At 35.2% G+C, this 19,417-nt stretch overlaps 2 protein-coding genes and 1 long non-coding RNA gene across 3 annotated transcripts in view; 2 read left to right on the top strand and 1 right to left on the bottom strand.

Moving 5' to 3' along the window:
- The window catches only part of LOC135086721 (uncharacterized), a 227,931-nt gene that overhangs the window by 187,147 nt on the left and 21,367 nt on the right, over positions 1-19,417 (bottom strand). The gene's annotated exons all lie outside the window — the stretch shown is intronic.
- On the top strand, positions 771-11,960 carry LOC135087061 (probable NADH dehydrogenase [ubiquinone] 1 alpha subcomplex subunit 12). Its single transcript, XM_063981908.1, has 4 exons — positions 771-952; positions 2,450-2,575; positions 3,368-3,560; positions 11,871-11,960. Exons 1-4 carry the CDS (start codon positions 845-847, stop codon positions 11,900-11,902), a joined length of 459 nt encoding a protein of 152 aa, XP_063837978.1. The 5' UTR covers positions 771-844; the 3' UTR covers positions 11,903-11,960.
- LOC135086711 (protein apterous-like) overlaps positions 16,582-19,417 on the top strand; it is a 145,593-nt gene continuing 142,757 nt past the window's right edge. The window contains exon 1 of the mRNA XM_063981488.1: positions 16,582-16,716. Within this exon, the coding sequence (XP_063837558.1) occupies positions 16,681-16,716 (36 nt within the window). The 5' untranslated portion in view covers positions 16,582-16,680. The remainder of the gene's footprint in view (positions 16,717-19,417) is intronic.

Raw genomic sequence — 19,417 nt, 5'->3', positions numbered from 1 at the left:
TATTTTGGTGAAATTACTAAAAAAATTAATTTAAAAGTAGCCGCCTGGTATGGAACGTGTTATGGGGGCTGAAAATATAGGAAATGACCCATTCTATCCGCCAAATCATTTTGGCACACGATGCGCCAAACACCCTGTATAGTCTAGTTATTTCCAAATTGTAAACGGCTATTAAACCAGCCCTATCGAAATACAGTCCACTCTTTTATTTAAGTTCCCAGTAGGTCCCTTTTCATGCGATTAATTAATGATGTTAAAATGTAATAGGTAGAATCGCTTTGCCATTGACAGATACATCTGATGACAGAGCTTATATTATTTCTACTTTTGACCACCATGGGCGCTGCGATAGATTATGTTACCCCCACCTAGTGCTTCGCACCCAGCGATTAACACGAAAATCTTTGAATAGCCGTTTTTATATTTTGAAAGTTGTGACAAATTAATCACCGACAAACTGACAAATGACTTAAGTGTTGTCGTTTGAGAAAATCCTTATTAGAATTTTTTTTGGATCGGGGAACACACTTAGCAGCCCACCTAATAAAGTCCACGGCGCTGCCTACAAAGTCGGTCGGGCCTGGGTGACAATAAAGCCATAGACAATGGCCATATGAAAAACACACTTTTCCAATATTTTTGTTTGCCATGAGATTCTGGTACACCTATACACCTCCACACCTCTGTAACACACCTTTGGATGCTCGTTCATGGTTTAAGTTAAAATTTAAAAACAAATTGTCATAATCTAACGTCAGTGTAGTCGTAAACATACAGACAGGCATACATTAAATACATTTCAGTCTATAAAATAATTCTTACCACATTTATATACGTAATAGCAATGTCTCTTTTGGCTTTGGACAAATGGGCTGCATTAGTACGGATTATTGCGAAGAACGGAGGGCCATTCAAAGCGCTGTATAAGATATGGCGGTACGACACTTTGAAGGTATACCATTTATATTTTTGGAAGTAAGTACCTGTAAATTATTCTACTTAGCGCTCGTGTACCTACACGATGCCGCCTCCGCACCGTCACTGCACCGCCGCCGCACCTTGGTGGTGTCTTCATTTCACCGTAAAATATGCTAAAATTGTGAGTTCCGTAAGAGATTTTTTTTTGCAGGAAAATACATGAATTAGTATACCCACCAGCCGCAGGGGCAGCTAGTGGGTTATGAGTGGGGTTCTCCCTGCCAGAAGGGCTCTGACTAACCGAACCCACTGTTAGTTACACCTAGCACAGGAGTCAGGGGCTTCGCTATTTTATACTATACTTGTTTTTATGTCAATAAAGTTATATATTTATTCTAAACGTCACGTTGACACACAACATTCGAGACCCACCGCGCTGCTGCTGCACTGCCACCGCATCGTGTACACGTACCGGTCCTGCGCCGCCCGCATTCAGGCACCTCCCGCAACCTTCACCAGATCGTTGGTCCACCTAGTGGGAGGCCTGCCCACACTACGTCTTCCGGCTCGTGGTCGCCTTATTGAAGCATTATTAAGAACATTCAATTAAATCGCCTAATAAATCCTTCAATGTTTTCCACATATCTAATAAGTCTAGGTACTTCTAAAACACTAATTGTGTATGGTGAAACACTCCATCTATCTGTAAACACAATAAATTGCGTTTTGTTTAATTACAAGATGCCCCAATTTATAGTGCCGGGTGTCAGACCTTCCAGGGCGAAGCTGCTTTTGCGAGAACGCGCTTACGGGCACTTTGACTAGATGGCAGTGTACGTCTTTAAAAGGAGATTTTTTTTCAGGGACTCCGAGTTTTGATGTTTCTTCATTATCCATCCATTGACACTTAGGTATGCTTTAAATAAAAGAGGCATCGCCTTGTAATATTTGAAGGACTCCCTGGCATCAAATGCTAAGAGTCTATAAACTTTGCAACTACAACTACAAGATACTATAGGTACAATATTAGACATCTTGCAGACATTGAATGTAATGTAGGTGGAGGTGGAAAGTGTGCCGAGTGGGTAGCCGAGGTATGAGTTAATATTTTTGCTATAGACTACCTAATGTGAAATAACGAATTTATGGATGAAAGAACAATGAATGTTTGTTACTTGTTATTCTTTCACTCTTTAACCACAGAATAGATTTAGACGAGATGTGGAGGTAGTTTGAGAGTCAGAGTAAACATGAGTGGAATAGTTTTCATCCCAGCTTTTAGAAAGGGGACAGGGGTAGGTAAAGGTTTGTGACAGACCAATATTCACGCGAAATCGCGGGCGAAAGCTGTACATGTTCATGCACACAAATGTTTGTTTATACTGAGCGGGAATCGAACCTGCGACCTCTCGGTGGAGTAGTCTTTCGAACCACTACAACAAACGGCCGACTCAAGATCAATATCCGTCAAGTAGGAGATGGGCGTTGTTTTACAAAACCACACCCTGTATAATTGCCAAACGTTCTTCAGGAAGGCGTCCTGAAGGGCTGCGATTGCTTCGGGAACCGCTACTACGAGAACACGTACTATATGCTGGGCCGCAGTCGCTGGGTGGAGTACGCTGACCACGTGAAGTGGAACTACGACGCCAGCCAGGTGAATTACAGACCAATAGCCAGCGCTGCCCAGAAGCGCAGCGAACAGTTTCATCATCAAGTAATTTAGCCTCCAAAGAGAGCGCAGGAGCACTAATCTATTTTACAAATGGGTGAATTGGCCTTCATTCCCCATGCTGGCCAGACGGGTTAGGACGGGTAGTGTGCAGTGATAGCAAGTACTTCATTCCGAAAGATGCTATTCCGAAGTGGGTTGAAAGCAGCTGCCGATGGCACATGTGGCAGCTATAAACAGACGGCCAAGGATGTGAATAAGAGTACTTTATTCACTGATAACACAAACCGACACAGTGACTACATGCAATTACTTTTGTAGCCGGTAGTTAATATTAGTTTACCTACTGTTAAATAATACGTGTATAACACCAAAGTCCCCCGATTCAACTTGTTTGTGGAACGCTGCTGCAATTGATAGGTGGTGATGGAATGGCCTCAAAAAATTACAGGATATCCAATAAACAGTATATCGCCCGTTTCCCATATTCAATCCTTGTCCAAATCCGGATTTCAACTGTCAAATTAAATCAGTTTTAGAATAAGTATCCACAATTTTCGAATAGTCTTATTAACATTAAGAAAACATACATCGAAAACAGCTGTTGATATTTTGACCAAAAACATATTTTGAATGAAAGACAGTTGACGGACGGATTTGGATTGGGATTGAATATAAAAAACCAGCATTTTGTAGATAGATGTGTGTGGAGGCCAGTGATTGATTTCATGCTACTGTTTTCGTGATGTAGGTTCTAGTATGTAATAATTACACTAGGTCACAGCTGAGTGGTACGGCTGGCTTCACTACAAGACGGACTGCCTTCCCTACGAGGACTGCGCCAAGTACTGCCTGAACTGCTGTTCTTGGTACAGCCGCTGGCTCCTGCCGCACCAGGAAAACATGTCTGGGACGGAGTGCGCCTACTACCCCTTCAGCACAGTCAGGGCGCATATCAAAGTATGGGATGGTAAGTCTTGCTACTGCCTCTACCATTCGTTCGTTTCAGCCAAACGACGTACACTGCTTGACATAGTCTTCCTCTTAGGATCTCCACAGCGACCGGTTCTGCGCGTCCCACATCCAGGTACTACCCGTTGTAGGTACCAGATCGTCGGTCCACCTAGAGGGAGGCCCAGGGTCGGACTGGGCCGGAAGGGCCCGGGTGGCTGATCGCAATCCCGAGGCCCGAGACTAGATCATGGTGAAGGGATACTATAGAAAAATACTGAGATACACAAATTGAGATAAACAAACTGTAAAAAATTTATTACAATACTAAAATAAAGTAAAATAATAAGTAGGTATTTACTAATAACAAATAATAATATAAAGCTAGCCAATCAACATTTTTTTTAAAACAGGAGAACTTTCAGCAAAGCAGTTAATGACTCGATCGTAAAAGCTGCTGTTTTCGTAATCCTTGATTAGATCCGATTCTGTATTTAATACAGTGTGAGTTACGATAAAGTGCACATATGAAATTAGGTGAAACTAGATCTATTTTTATCGACAAAAAACAGGTCAAAATTTTTTTGAGATTTTTTTTTAATTTTTTATAGATTTTTTTTCTTCCAATTACTTATTGTAAAGAAAACGTAATAACTTTTAAACTAAGAGGTATATCCTGTAAAAACAGTAATAATGCTAAATAACAGACGATACTAAAAAAATACATAAAATACTCAGAAAATGCCAACAAATAATAAAAAATGATACTTTTTGAAAAAAATCTGCTTTTAAATTCGTGTTTTTTTGGTTATTTGATAAATTTCTCCAAAAAATGCCCCTATAACTGGTGGTTTTTATTACTTTGTATTATTCTCTATCGTATTACCTTTGTAAAACTAAAAATCGCATGTCTCTATCCCTATCACAACATTTGCTATGATCGTTTGAACTAAGCCTCTCCGGGCGCGCCATTCAACGCTTCGTTAACTACGAAACTGAAAATGGCTCTAGATTTGTAATTTTGATAAAGACAAGTTAGATTTCAAATAAAAACAGAAGACAAAAGATCAATATATAAAAGTAAAATAAGCATTTTAGTTAAAATTAAAATTGTCCCTACCTTTAGCGGAGAATAATGTTGTGGTAGGCCTTTGTTCAAACTATAATAGAAAATGTTGTGATAGGGATAGAGACATGCGATTTTTGGCTTTACAAAGGTAATACGATAGAGAATAATACAAAGCAATAAAAACCACCTGTTATAGGGCATTTTTTGGAGAAAACAAAAAAAACACGAATTTATAAGCAGATTTTTTTCAAAAAGTATCATTTTTTATTATTTGTTGGCATTTTCTTAGTATTTTTTTAGTATCGTCTGTTATTTAGCATTATTACTGTTTTTATTATATCAGGATATACCGCTTAGTTTAAAAGTTATTACGTTTTCTTTACAATAAGTAATTTTAAGAAAAAAAAATTATATAAAAAATTAAATAAAAATCTCAAAAAATTTTTGACCTCTTTTTTGTCGATAAAAATAGGTCTAGTTTCACCTAATTTCATATGTACACTTTATCGTGACTCACACTGTATAATTAACGAATCTAACAGTTCTTGCTCCAGTAGAGAACAAAGTCTCGTTTTATGCGCTTTAATGCTGAAAATCGTCTCTCACAAGTCACTTGCGTGAATGAAATTGTGAGAATTAAACACTGTAATACATAAAAAAGCAAAATAAAACTCCCATCATTTTCCGGCAATTTTCCGAGTATTGCATTGATTAGAGAACGCAATTTTATTTTTGGGACATGTGTGGGTCAATGTGGTCAATAGAAGCTTAACCTCAAGTTTTTGGGGTCGCCACCCTTGTCCCCCAACCGCCATCTTGAAAAAAGGGGTGAAAACACTTTTTTAAGCGTCTTACAAAAAATTCGCTATGTCATAATTTGTAGCAAATTGTTTTGCCTACAAATATGTTTACACAGGCCCCTCTTTCCCACTGGGCACTTTAGGCACGTGCCCAGGGCCCCACGACGGAAGGGGCCCCCGTCTGCTCAAAAGACCTTTTTCCAGATGATAAGACCCCCCTTGATCCTTAAGTGCCCAGGGCCCCTAGTAAGTTACTCTTTCAAGGTCACTAACATAATTATTATTACTGGACGGGATTATTACTGATGATGGAAGAAACATATTCCATAAACAACAACCACTCACCGATCACACACAGCGGGCATCAGCTCGTGATACACGATGTGCTGGTACCTACATAGCAATGTTCACGTCCCTGGCGACCTGGTAAAGCTTGTCGTCACCCCAGCAAGGGTTAAGCTCGTGCAGCTTGTCGGCCAAGTAATTGTGGTTGCGGAACAGCCAGAAGATCAGGTTGACCTGATCTCAACATCAATGCCGTGGAGAGCGTTGCGCTTAGCTAAATTATGTTTGTGTGACGAGTGGTTTCCCCACAATAGTCCAGCGGCGCGGGGTTCAAACCAGTGTTCCTTGGATCCCGAGTCGGCCAGTCTGACATCTTCACCGTTCGGTATTGTAGCTTTGTTTTATAGTTCAGGATTCTATGTGAGTATCTACTGCTTGACTGCCAAAAATCCAACCAATGAAGGCCAGGGCATCATGAAAGAAACATAAATGGTCAAAGCCCTCTTTCCCACTGGGCACTTTAGGCACGTGCTCAGGGCCCCGCGACGGAGGGGGCCCCCGTCTGTCCGTCTCAAAATACCTTTTTCTAGATGACAAGGGCCCCCTTGATCCGTAAGTGCCCAGGGCCCCTAGTAGGTTAAAGACGGCCCTGTTTACATAACGTTTTGTCCTAAATTAAATTAGAGAAGTTATACATGAGCAAAAAGGATTTTTTTTTGCTTATAACTTCTTTAATCTTTAATTTAAGGCAAAAAGTTATATTAACATATTTGTAGGCAAAGCAATTTTCTACAAATTATGACTGTACAATTTTTTTGTACGACGCATAGTTTCCGAGACATGCACGCGGGCAACCGTAGCACAGGGGCCACACTTGCCGCATGCCCCGCAACCCAGGCCCGTGGGGGGCCCGCGCAGGCTGGGGCCCGGCTGGCAAATGCCACCTCGACTGTATGGCCAGTCCGACGCTGGGGAGGCCTGCCCACTCATAAGTGCCACTTGTGGTCTAAACTGAATAAATATTTTTGATTTTGATTTTGATGTTTGACTGGCACTTAAGTTTAGAAATTCTACGGTCCGTCGCCCTTTAGATGACCTTGAGCCTTCTTATGAGGCCCATAGTAAGCGACCACGTCTCAGATCCGTATACCATCACTGGCAACACAAATTGGTTAAAGACTTTTATCTTCATGTGTGATGTTTTCAAAACTTGCTTCTGTTTTCGTGTCAAAACCTAAATTTTGTACTAAAACCTAACATTTCCCTACTTGTAATCCTAACTATTGAGTCCTATTAAATTGATTCATCCACATAATATTAAAAACTGCACAAGATATCATAAAACTGGTTACTCATCCTAAAAGTGCTTCACGAGTTCTATGTTAAGGTATCAATATTAAGTTACAGAATAAACTGGATATATCCAAAAATCCAATGTTTCCATCTTCCATACATTTAGTACCACAGTCATGGCACTCATCTCTTGATAATACACTCGGCGTCAAATAAATCGCACCTCCCGCGACTAATATTGTTGGGGCACCATGATTGTGTCAGAAGAAAATCTTTTAAAGTTTGCATTGTGGAAGGTGCGATTTATTTGATGTTAAGTATATTATAGCAAGTAAAGCCTAAAACTACTGTTTTCCATAAATAATTTTAAATAAGAATGCAATTTACGAGTTTATTTAAAGTTTATTATTTAATAAAAAAATATTTGTTGCAAATAAATAATTTGTTTTTGTAATATTATGTGGTTGGCATATATTTAGTATGGAAGCATTGAATTTTCAGATAGTTCCAGTATATCTTGTAACCTGTTATTGGTATCGTTTGAAAGACCTCGTAAAGCACTTTCAGAATCAGTAACCAGTTTTACGAATCTTGTACAATTTAGAAATAATCGAGTGAGATCACTTATCGTTTCCACCCTGTACGTATGGACAGAAAGAGGGAAGCCGTATCACTTCCTAATAAATTACTTTTTTAGAGTGATGATTTCAAGTCATTTAATTTTTTAATTTAAACATTTTTTTGAATAAAAACAACTTTAACATCAACAACTTTTGTATCAAATCCTAACTTTAGCACCAAAACCTAACCTTAGTACCAAAACCTAACCAAAATAACCTTAGTACCAAAACTTAACCTTAGTACCAAAACCTAATTTAAGTACCAAAAATTAACTTATGTACCAAAACCTTACTTTAGTAACCAAACCTAACCTCAGTACGAAAACCTAACCTTCCTTAGTACCAAAACCTAACCTTAGTACCATAATCTAACCTTTGCACCAAAACCTAATATCAGTACCAAGTACCAAAACCTAATGTCAGTACCAAAACATGACTGTAGTGCCAAAAACTAACTTTTGTATCAAAACCCAACTTTAGCACCAAAACCTAATCTTAGTACCAAAACCTAACCAAAATAACCTTAGTACCAAAACTTAACCTTAGTACCAAAACCTAATTTAAGTGCCAAAAATTAACTTATGTACCAAAACCTTACTTTAGTAACCAAACCTAACCTCAGTACGAAAACCTAACCTTCCTTAGTACCAAAACCTAACCTTAGTACCATAACCTAACCTTTGTACCAAAACCTAATATCAGTACCAAGTACCAAAACCTAATGTCAGTACCAAAACATAACTGTAGTGCCAAAAACTAACTTTTGTATCAAAACCCACCTGTAGTGCCAAAAACTAACTTTTGTACCAAAACCTAACTTTAGTACCCAAACCTAACCTCAGTACTAAAATCTAACCTTCCTTAGTATCAAAACCTATCCTTAGTACCATAACCTAACCTTTGTACCAAAACCTAATATCAGTACCAAGTACCAAAACCTAATGTCAGTACCAAAACATGACTGTAGTGCCAAAAACTAACTTTTGTATCAAAACCCAACTTTTGTACCAAAACCTTTCTTTTGTACCAAAAATTAACTTTTGTACCAAAACCTAACTTTAGTACCCAAACCTAACCTCAATACCAAAACCTAACCTTCCTTAGTATCAAAACCTAACCTTTGTACCAAAACCTAACATCAGTACCTACCAAGTACCAAAACCTAATGTCAGTACCAAAACATAACTGTACAGTAGTGCCAAAAACTAACTTAGGTATCAAAACCCAACTTTTGTACCAAAAACTAACTTTAGTGCCAAAACCTTATTTTAGTACCAAAAACCTTAAGTACCAAAACCTTACGTTAGTACCAAAACAAATGTAGTGCCAAAAACCTAACCTAACTTTCCAAATCCGTTTAAGTATCAAAAGCTAAGATGTACCAAAACCTAACTTTTGTACCAAAACCTATCTTAAGTGCCAAAACCTTATTTTAGTACCAAAAAAATTTTTTTGCCGAATACTGACTTTTGTACCAAAACCTAACTGTAGTACCAGAGCTTTACTTTTGTATCAAAACCAGTCTTTAGCACCAAAACCGCAGTGCCATAAAACCTAACTTGTTCCAAAGCCTGAGTACCAAATCTAACCTTAGTAACAAAACTTAACTTTTGTACCAAAACACATCTTTTGTACCAAAACAACTTTAGTACCATAACATAACGTCAGTACCAAAACATAAATGTAGAGCCAAAAACTAACTTGTACCGAAACCTAACTTTAGTAGGTACCAAAATATTAGTGCACAAAACCTTATTTTAGTACCAAAAACCTAACTTTTGTACCAAAACCTAACGTTAGTACCAAAACCTAACGTTAGTACCAAAACCTAACTTTTGTACCAAAACCTAACTTTTGTTCCGAAGCCTTACTTTAGTACCAAATCTAACCTTAGTACCAAAACCTAACACTTGTACCAAAACAACTGGAGTACCTAACGTCAGTACCATAACATAAATGTAGTGCCAAAAATTAACTTGTACCAAAACCTAACTTTTGTACCAAAACAACTTTTGTACCAAAACAACTTTAGTACCTAAATCCATCAATTCATCCCCACAAACTTTCTCATTTATTACGAGTAATGTTGGTAGGAATTAGAATAACGGGACTATTCCCACCTCTCGTTCCCACCACTGCAACTCCTGTGTAGCCAGGATCCGCCACAAAAACCCAACCAATGAAGGTCAAGTTTGTCCCGGGGGAAAGTTAAACTGTCATTGGACCCGCAACGAAATTAATCAGATGAACATAGGAGGAGTTCGAAATACAGGTTCGACTTCCTTCCATTGCAAAGCGGATGACAGGTGACAAACAAAGGTTTAAAACCTTTAAGAAAAGATTATGCACCACGGACAATAAATATCAATTAAGGGGGCCTATCTTATGAGCAATTAGCAACTACCTGCCAATAATATTTTTCAGAAAAATTATAGGAATTAGAATAGGAAGGATGCAGGCCAAGTACTTCCTTGTAGTAAGTAGGAGAAAGCATTGAAATAATCACGATCTCTCATCAAATATTTTTTGGGCTGATTTTCTGGACATTAATTTGTCATATTTTACTATTTTTGATTAATTGTTATTTAATTAAAAGATTAAAATATAGTGGGATAACAAGTTTATTATTGCGTACCTTTTATACAGTGCCATCTGACAGTGACGATATGCCCTAAAAGTTGCGAACACTGAGGTTTACGGGCGTTCCGCAAGGGTGTTTTGCGGACTTGTTTTATTCAACCCCTGTACACAGAGGGCAGTTTACAGCTATTTTAAGTCGTCTTACTGATTCATGTTACAAGGTACAAAAGGAAATTAGGACAGGGTCAATAAAATTGTTTCTAAGATGGTAAATTAAAGTAGAAAGGTGTACTAAGCCCTAGAAAATCATTAAACATACATACTAAATAATAATAATATAAAAAAAAATGCTTTATTTCCTCACCACAACAATCATTACAATATTTTTAGTACAATTTAGACTTATAGTAGAATTCGATTATTGTGGGAGACTGTCTCCCAAAAACCAACTTCCAAAAAAAAAATACATCTATACTAAATATTATAAAGAGGAAAGATTTGTAACTTGTGATATGCTTGTAATGTACCTACCAGAATAATCGTTGCATTTGTTTAGTGAAATTCTATATTCATCAAAAATAATAAAATAATATAAAATTGTTTTGAAATACAAAAAGGGAGCGCGCGAAACTTTTTCAGGGATGCGGATTATGAGTTTTACAGTTTCAATGGCTGTTAAATGTCTTTTATGCAAAAAAACTAGAACTAGATTGATTAATTTAAAATTACCATTTTATTTCTCTAAATTGGAAACCAAACTACTAATGATGCATTTTAATTAATAAAAGACACAAAAATAAATAAATGGTTAGATCATAAATAGATTTTATATAATAAATTTTACAACGAAATACTTACTTCTATCACAGACAATGTAATAATACTAGTCTAATGCCACCTGTCTGAATGGTAATTAGGTAAATGTGCAGGTTTCTTGGGAGAGGCCTTTGTCCATCAGTGGACGTCTTTCGGCTGAAACGAACGAACAGGTTTAGCGCAACTGCGTGCAATGAATGCAACTTGAAGATTGAATAGCAAGTATTAGTGGTTCTTAAGAGATGGCGCTAGTAGTCGTTAATGGTTGAGGTCGGTTACCCAAGTAATGATAGAAAACGCGCTAACGCCCGTATTCACAAACGATGCTTGCTTAAAAGTGAAGCAGCAAATCGGACGCACAGCGTAGAATAGAGCTCTGTGATTGGTTTGTGTGTCACTCTGTGCGTCCACGCGCACTGTGAGAGCACATAGTAATGTTTGTGTAACGGGTATAAGTGTATTTTGAAGTTTTATATTATCTATGTTACCAATGTGAAATGGGCATGTACCTAAATTGAAAAAAAAATGTTGTACTTATTTATAAAGAATTTGGTTAGAATTCAGAAATTCCAATGATTTCGCTTCGCTTTAAAAATCATTTGTAAGGTCACCTGTTATGGATCCTCAAACTTTGATCATTTTAACTTTTTCTTAAGTTTTGAAAGTTCAGTTTTAGTTCCGTTTGCTTCTGGACGTGAAATACAAAACGCTGAAACGCTGCAAGCGTTTGCGTCTGTTAATAACACGATTGAAAATACCAGCTAACGCTGTTGGAGTAGCCTGGAGTGAGACAAAATAAAAAAAAACTTTATTTACTATATGTGATTGGTTTTGGGAATATTTAAAATAGTTTTCTTTTGTTCCAGGACAATCCATTTGCAACCGACCCGTTTGCTGAATCAAAGAAGTTATAAAAGTTGTGCAATCAGAGAAGAAAATGATAAAGTTTATAAATAGAAAACAAAAGTAATTCTTAATTTGTATTTCAACTATTTAATAAATAAATAAATTGGAAAAATCCATAAACATTTTTATTTCTTAATTTTTTTTTATAGGGACATCAATATTAAAACAATTAAATAACAGGGATATGTTTACAGGGATGTCTAATGATTTCATAGTAAAGTACTTAATATCATTGATAGAAGCCACATTTAAAAGTAAAAAGTTTCTTACATCTTTCATAATTTCTTAAAAAATAGAAGTCAACAACAATCTTAATATTCATATTTTGTGCCTCAGACTTCTATTTCCTTTTGTTTTCAGATAGAAAGGGTAAGAGCAACGAGTAAAATCACTTAAAGATTTTTTATTCTTAACCATAAGTACATATTGCCCTACAAAATTTAGGGGAGGGGAAACTTTCGTTTTGACAATTCATAAAAAGTACGCTAACGTTGGAACGGAATCCTTCATGCGTAAATCCTACTCTCACTTGGCTGTTGTCGACTCCATCAGGATTTCAGAGAATATCGAAAAGGTTAACCTTTATTGACAGGAATATCTACAAACTATAGGTCGTCGGTTAACCAAATTTCGGCGAATACAGAGATTGCTGTTCGTATCATCGCTAATTGGAAGTTCTCGGAATAGCTAAGAGAGGGCGCTGGTATCTCTTCCAACGCTGCTGACAAAATGCGAGGTAGCAAACAATACGTTACAAAATTATGAACATAGCCAGAGTAAATACAAATGAGTAGGTGTATGTGAGCGCGCCAATACAAACCGCGCTCGGTGCGTTTCTATGAAGATGACCTACTCATTTGTATTTACTATGACATACCATACCACGGTGTTTTATTTTGGCTTAGAAGCGGACATCCCTGTTTTATTAATTCAATCGTTAGATATTACTATTATGTATAAAATTGATGAAGGAACTAGTAGTTGTATTTGTTTAGTTTCGAAGAAATATTCGATTTTGTGATTTTATAAAAAAACAGTTTTAGAAGCATATTTTCTAAAAAAATTACATTAAGTCAGAATTTTGTAAATAAATTTACCTATCACTATAACGTCTACCTTTATGCAAAAATAAATGGTTATTGCTGCAGTAATTTAGGAATTATTTAATAATTTATGATTTTCAGAAAACATTTTTTTCTCCGTTGTCCTAGAAAATTGGCAGCTATATTTACTTTATATTGATGCATGGTATAATTATCTATAATACCTGAAAATATTACTTGCCTATCCCGTGGAAGTTCGAAGATATTTTAATTTCTATGAGTTTAGAAAATTTATATGTAAATAGGGTTGTCATCTGAATATTTTTTAGTTTTTTAAATGCCGTCCGTAACAATACGGTTTTAATGCCTTTGTTAGATAACTATTGAAATTCATTGCTTTTACCATTATTAATTTGTCTGGTCGAGTTTGATAATTATAGAGTTGGCCCTGTGGCGGCTTATTGGAAATCCTATCGTTTTCGAAACATCGATATATATGTTGCAGTCAAAACTCATAATCGATCAAAACCACTTTTGACTGCAAAGGACAATGACCGAAAGTGGTCCAAATGTCCACCACTAATGAGACCTATATTGGCTTATAGTCCATAAAATAGAGATTAACTTTCAGTATGGGACGAAAAAAAAATAAGCTGTCAGTAAAAAGTTATGACTGTTTGAAAAATCGTAGTAGTTTACGCGCTAATCTCAGGAACTACTGGTCCGATTTAAAAAAATATTTTTGTTATGGATAGCCCATTTATCAAGGATGGTTTTAGGATAAATAACATCCCCCTACAACCAATAGGGGCGGAGCAGTAAAGACAAATGTTGTAAAAATGGGAAATATTATTCAAACTATTTTCACGCGTACAAAGTCGTAGGCACAGCTAGTATAATATTTAATAAAATTCATCTATAACCCCGCGCCACATGCGACATGACATAACATGCGTAGATTAGTCCAAAATGTGCAATGGATAGAATGATATCAAGAAGATTTTTCGGATGAAAAGGTAAAAAACAGACTTTTCATTCAGTCATAACTTTTTACTGACAGCATATTTTTGATTGCGGTTTGGTTATAATGAATCAGTATTTAGTAGACTATTTTACTACATAGGTCTCGTTAGTGGTGGACATTTGGACCACACTCCATACATTTTTGGTCATTGTCCTTTCAGTTAATAGTGGTTTTGACCGATGGCCTTAGTCAATATTACTTTTGACAAATTTTTCTAGTCGTATCATCGAACTTCCACGGGATAGGCAAGTAATATATTCAGGTATTATAGATAATTATATCATGCATCAATATAAAGTAAATATAGCTGCCAATTTTCTAGGACAACGGAGAAAAAAATGTTTTCTGAAAATCATAAATTATTAAATAATTCCTAAATTACTGCAGCAATAACCATTTATTTCTGCATAAAGGTAGACGTTATAGTGATAAGTAAATTTATTTACAAAATTCTGCCTTAATGTAATTTTTTTAGAAAATATGCTTCTAAAACTGTTTTTTTTATAAAATCACAATATCGAATATTTCTTCGAAACTAAGCAAATACAACTACTAGTTCCTTCATCAATTTTATACATAATAGTAATATCTAACGATTGAATTAATAAAACAGGGATGTCCGCTTCTAAGGGAAAATAAAAGACTGTGCATACTTAGTCTAAGCCTAGGCGCAGACCATCGATTTTTCGTCAGCCGATAGTCGATAGTTTAGTCGGGCAGTTGATCAGGTATGGGCATGTATGGAAGTGCGCTCATTACACCTTCTTCATAAAATTTAAAATCGGGCGCAACTAAAAATCGGTGGTCTGCGCCTAGTCTAATAGTCCAATCAACGAAGCTTTTGCAACCCGAATAATTCCTCTGCCTATGAAACTTGGTACATGATGAAAATAGGTAAATCCGATTATAGGTAGGTAGGTACCTATACAATAATCCTACAACTTTTACTATGGGAAGTTTGGTTATTTTTACCAAAACATGATACCTACATTCATAAGGTTAACATTGACATTAAAAAATAATAAAAATTGCGCAGTGTAGGGTTCTGTAGTTGTCCGTCGCGTCGTTATCACAATATATTTCAGAAGCAAGCAATTACTTCATCTAAAGCACAATCTAAAGTCAATAAAAATAATTTATTCTAATGAATCTTTATTCGGTATGAAATTTTATAATCCTTTTGTTAAACGACTACTTATTAATTATTACTCTTAGGGCTGATTTTTCAATCGTCGGATAACTCTAACTGAAGAATAAGTTTGGCACATTGACAGTTTTAGTATGGGAAATACGTCGAAATGACAAGTTTATTCTTCAGTTAGAGGATATCTGACGATTGAAAAATCAGCCCTTAAACTAACTGATCTATCTTACTTAACCGCAATGTCGTGCTCCTGCAGTCTAGTCAGTGACATGATGATGAGGATCATGATGATGAGGATGATGATGATCATATTCACATTACCTTTTTAAACCAGATGAATGAATCTTTGTTAAACGAAATAAAATTCAATTTATTTTTAAATGATCTTCTCCCGCCCTAGATTGTTATTGTACGTGCCTTTTTAGTACGATTTTGGAGATAATATGGGAAAACCGTGATAAGAGGCATAATACATAAAAATATCACCAACAAAATAACTAGTGATACAAAATAATAATATGATGGAACGTATTGTAGATGGTATTTGATGCCTCCGACTGCATTTGTGACCACTAAGTAGTCTTGTTTCTATCTTTTCAGTTCATTTTAATATAATACCATTTTTCAGTTCTTACGCAGTCGGGCTTTTTATTTTATCAATAATATTTTTTAATATTATAACATCTTTTGATGATATTTAAGTAATATATTGCTTTCAAAAATAAATATTTTCACTAAAATCATAATTTAATAAAGATTGTTGTAGTTTTACAAAATATGCATTATTTATCGCATGAAAAATTATCTTTTGAATATTAAAAAGATCACAAAGACAATACTTATGATTTTAAAATCTCAATTTAATTATATTGCTATTTATGTTAAATAACAAAATCCTAATAATTCGAATCACATTTATCGCCAGGTAGGTTAGGTTAGAGAGGCAATTCAGTCATTTGTTTAAGATCTAGGAAAAGTGGTAACCTAATTCTAGGAAAAGTAAGAAAATCTAGTAAGTATTTATTTATTAGTAAGTAATTTTTTTTCAACGATTCAATGGATTTTGTAAAAAAACGGAATTCAGTTATGTGCTTTAATGAAATCGTGTCAAAGACAAGTTCCAAAAATGTAATCAACCTCCTACTGATCTTATTAATTTCATGGTATTGAAAGAACCATGGAATTTTTAATTCATATTGCCTAACGTGACGACGTTATGGGTTACCCAGGTGACCATTTAAGTAACGCAACACCAAACTTATTTATTGCAAAAATAAAACAAAGTTCACCGCCCTCCAAACAAAAGTGTGCTATCATAACAAATTAAAAATCGAGCGTACCGAAAAAATGTTATGGTAAACAGTGATTTAAGAAAAACGCTGCGGTGAGGGCGTCAACGTTACTATAGGCGGGTGGGTGGGCCCGGCCCGCTGGCCGCCCGACGCCAGTCGCGCGTCGGACGCCGCGGGCCGCGCTAGTGCGTCATGCGTGTCAGTGCAGTGTAGTGGGGCGGCGGCCCAAACGTTCGATTAAAGAAAAACACAAAAATTGATCCCCAGATGGGAGTTTACGAGGAGAGGGGGGCGATGCACTGGGTGAGATATTTTTTTTTTACAAAAAAAAAGTTTTGTGTTTGTTGCAAAAGTTTTGAAAGTATTGCCGTGTCTTGAACTTTACATCTACTCGAACTATATATTTTTCTTACAAAATAGTTACATTAAAGAAATTAATCGATGTTGGTAACGGCTTACAATAATTATGTAGTTTTTGTACACACATATAATATTATATTACCAGTGAAAACACAGTTCAAAATCGAGTTTCTAAATTAAATGACGCGAAAAGCTTAGGTAAGTAGTGAAAAAGTATATCAATATTATTTATAACCAAAGTAGATATTATTGTAAATTAAAATTTATAATAAACTGTTTCTCTTGATGCTTCCTTAACATTTAAATAAGTAGCATCATTTATTTGGGTATCATTTACTTATATGAGCTTTCAACTTTAAAGTTGCTATTAAGTACACTGCTTCACAACTTAGCTCTAGTCACTCCTTAATAAATAAATTGGAAACTTCTAATAAGTTTTGACAAACAAACTTAACAATATCAAATCCACTTTGTTTTTATTTATGGTTACAACCAGCTTGAAGTAAAACGCCTATAAGTGCACGTACCCACAGGCAAGAAAATGGGTTAGTATCAGATTATTAAGTAGCAAATTACGATACGATTTCAAAATATAAAAATAGTTTATTTACGGATTGAATACTTATTCATAAGTCTAAAATCAATTAGATTTTATTTTAAACTTTAGATACGTAGTTAATAAGTACTACATATTTATACATAGATATAAAAGTTTATAATAGACTTGCATTTAATTTTCATTATTATCTTGATAGCAAATAAATAGGTAGAGATTATCATAACGTTACTACAGCCAATATTCATCTTGCCTTTAATACTATTCTTAAATATTTTAATACGGCTTTTTAAGAATATAGTTATACTGTGTATTATTACTTTTAAAAAACAAATAAAAAAGTAAATGAGTTTTACAAAGTTAGTAAGATAGAGCAAAATTCGTTGATATCTTTTGGTTCGAGGCGGCCCGTAGCCGTAGGCCTATCGTAGTCAGACACTGAAGAAACGCGTTACGGCGATGCGTTTTCAAACATTATTTATATATTTTACTGAAAATGTTAATAAAAAATATGAGATTTCATAAATATCCCAGTTTAATATTAGAGAGACGTATCGTTAGTATAGTAACGTATTCATGAAGTATCAAATGTTATAAAGGTTAATTTATTTTATTCAAATAATAATATTAAAATTTATTTAACAATTATTTTAATAAAATTATTTTTTCAAGGCAGTCGTTGTTTTGTTTATTAATTTTATTATCATTAATTGTATGCTGCAAAAAGACTTTGTGATGTTGAAAAAAATAACGCTAGACTGTAAAGCTAGTCAATCATGTAATGATGTCCCATACAGTATTTTTTAGTATATTGATCAAAATTGAAAATAATGTGTTTCGTAGTCCAGGGAAGGTTTAAACGGTGAGAAAATGGTTTGTGTGATGCGGTATGCCGCATACCGCATCACACAAACCATTTTCTACCACCAACCATTTCATACCGTATGCGGTATAAAATTTGCTGGGTTTATTAGTTAGACAATAAGTTTGCGGCAAATTGCTCTGGTTCAATATTGAACGCGCGCAGATCAATGGCTGTTCTTAGTACTTAGTGGTTACAGTACTCGGAAAGCGACCTCGTCTTAAATAACGTTGGAAGATTAGTTCTTCAAAGAGAAAATGGAAATATGTTAAAATGTTCTTACAGAAAATGTGTTATTATGTAGCAAAGTTATTACGGTACGGTGTTTTTAATTAAAATCGTCTATTTTTGGCTCTTTTCTTTCGAATTTATTCTGTAGCTTATGACGCCTACGTTATTGGACAATTTTATTTAGAAGTAGAAAAGTAGTAAAGATATTTTTAATTAATCATTATTATAAAGGTAATTGAGACATCGCAATATTTTAACAGCACTAACGGACACCAATTTTGTTTTTTAGATCTCTGGGCTGATAATTAGTAATAATTATTTGTGAATATGGATTTGTTGAAACTTGGAATATTTGTATGTACCTAAATAATATGTTTCTTATGAGTATGTACCTAAGTAAGAGTCTCTTAGTTCCTGAGAATCTTGAGCTGTACTTACTTCGTATAAAATTACGGAGTATGTTCCTAGAATTTTATGAACTCTTGTGACTTATAGATTTCCAACTTTTATTTAACTTTTTCCCTAGTCTGCGAGCCTAACGGTTAGCTATAACTTGGTTGGTTAAGGACTAGGTTTCGTGAAATAACTAAGTTTTACCCGCGGCTTTTCTTAGTCACAATATACTACGTGTTACATTTTTTCGGCAACAGTGTTACTATGTTTCTTCCTAGAATTAGGAACGTAATTTCATCAGTAAAAGATAGTTCATACTAAAATATTTTAGACAATTTATTTTAACGTGGATATTTTTCTGAATGATTGATTAATAACGGCTCAATGACGGTTTCAATTTTATATCCATCTGAGTATATTCTGTAATATACAAACATTTATCTTTCAAATAATGGAATCATTTTGTAAAAAAAAAATCCCCGACTCCGTTGATTAATTTCCTTAGCTGTAATCCTTAAAAATTGGCTCTCTTTTATAAATATTAGTCTTCGATTTAATATAGGTAAGTAGGTACAGAGAGGTACTGCGCAGACACATTAATA

Source organism: Ostrinia nubilalis, chromosome Z, assembly GCF_963855985.1.
Source record: "Ostrinia nubilalis chromosome Z, ilOstNubi1.1, whole genome shotgun sequence".
In the NCBI taxonomy this organism is placed as follows: domain Eukaryota; kingdom Metazoa; phylum Arthropoda; class Insecta; order Lepidoptera; family Crambidae; genus Ostrinia; species Ostrinia nubilalis.
This window is presented reverse-complemented; position numbering and strand designations above follow the sequence as displayed.

Bases quoted from the DNA above. Each gene is read 5' to 3' on its own strand.
- LOC135087061 (XM_063981908.1), top strand. From the start codon at position 845: ATGTCTCTTTTGGCTTTGGACAAATGGGCTGCATTAGTACGGATTATT. The intron at 953-2,449 runs GTATACCATTTA...AACGTTCTTCAG, and splicing joins GGCGGTACGACACTTTGAAG to GAAGGCGTCCTGAAGGGCTG. The intron at 3,561-11,870 runs GTAAGTCTTGCT...CTTTTGTTCCAG, and splicing joins GCATATCAAAGTATGGGATG to GACAATCCATTTGCAACCGA.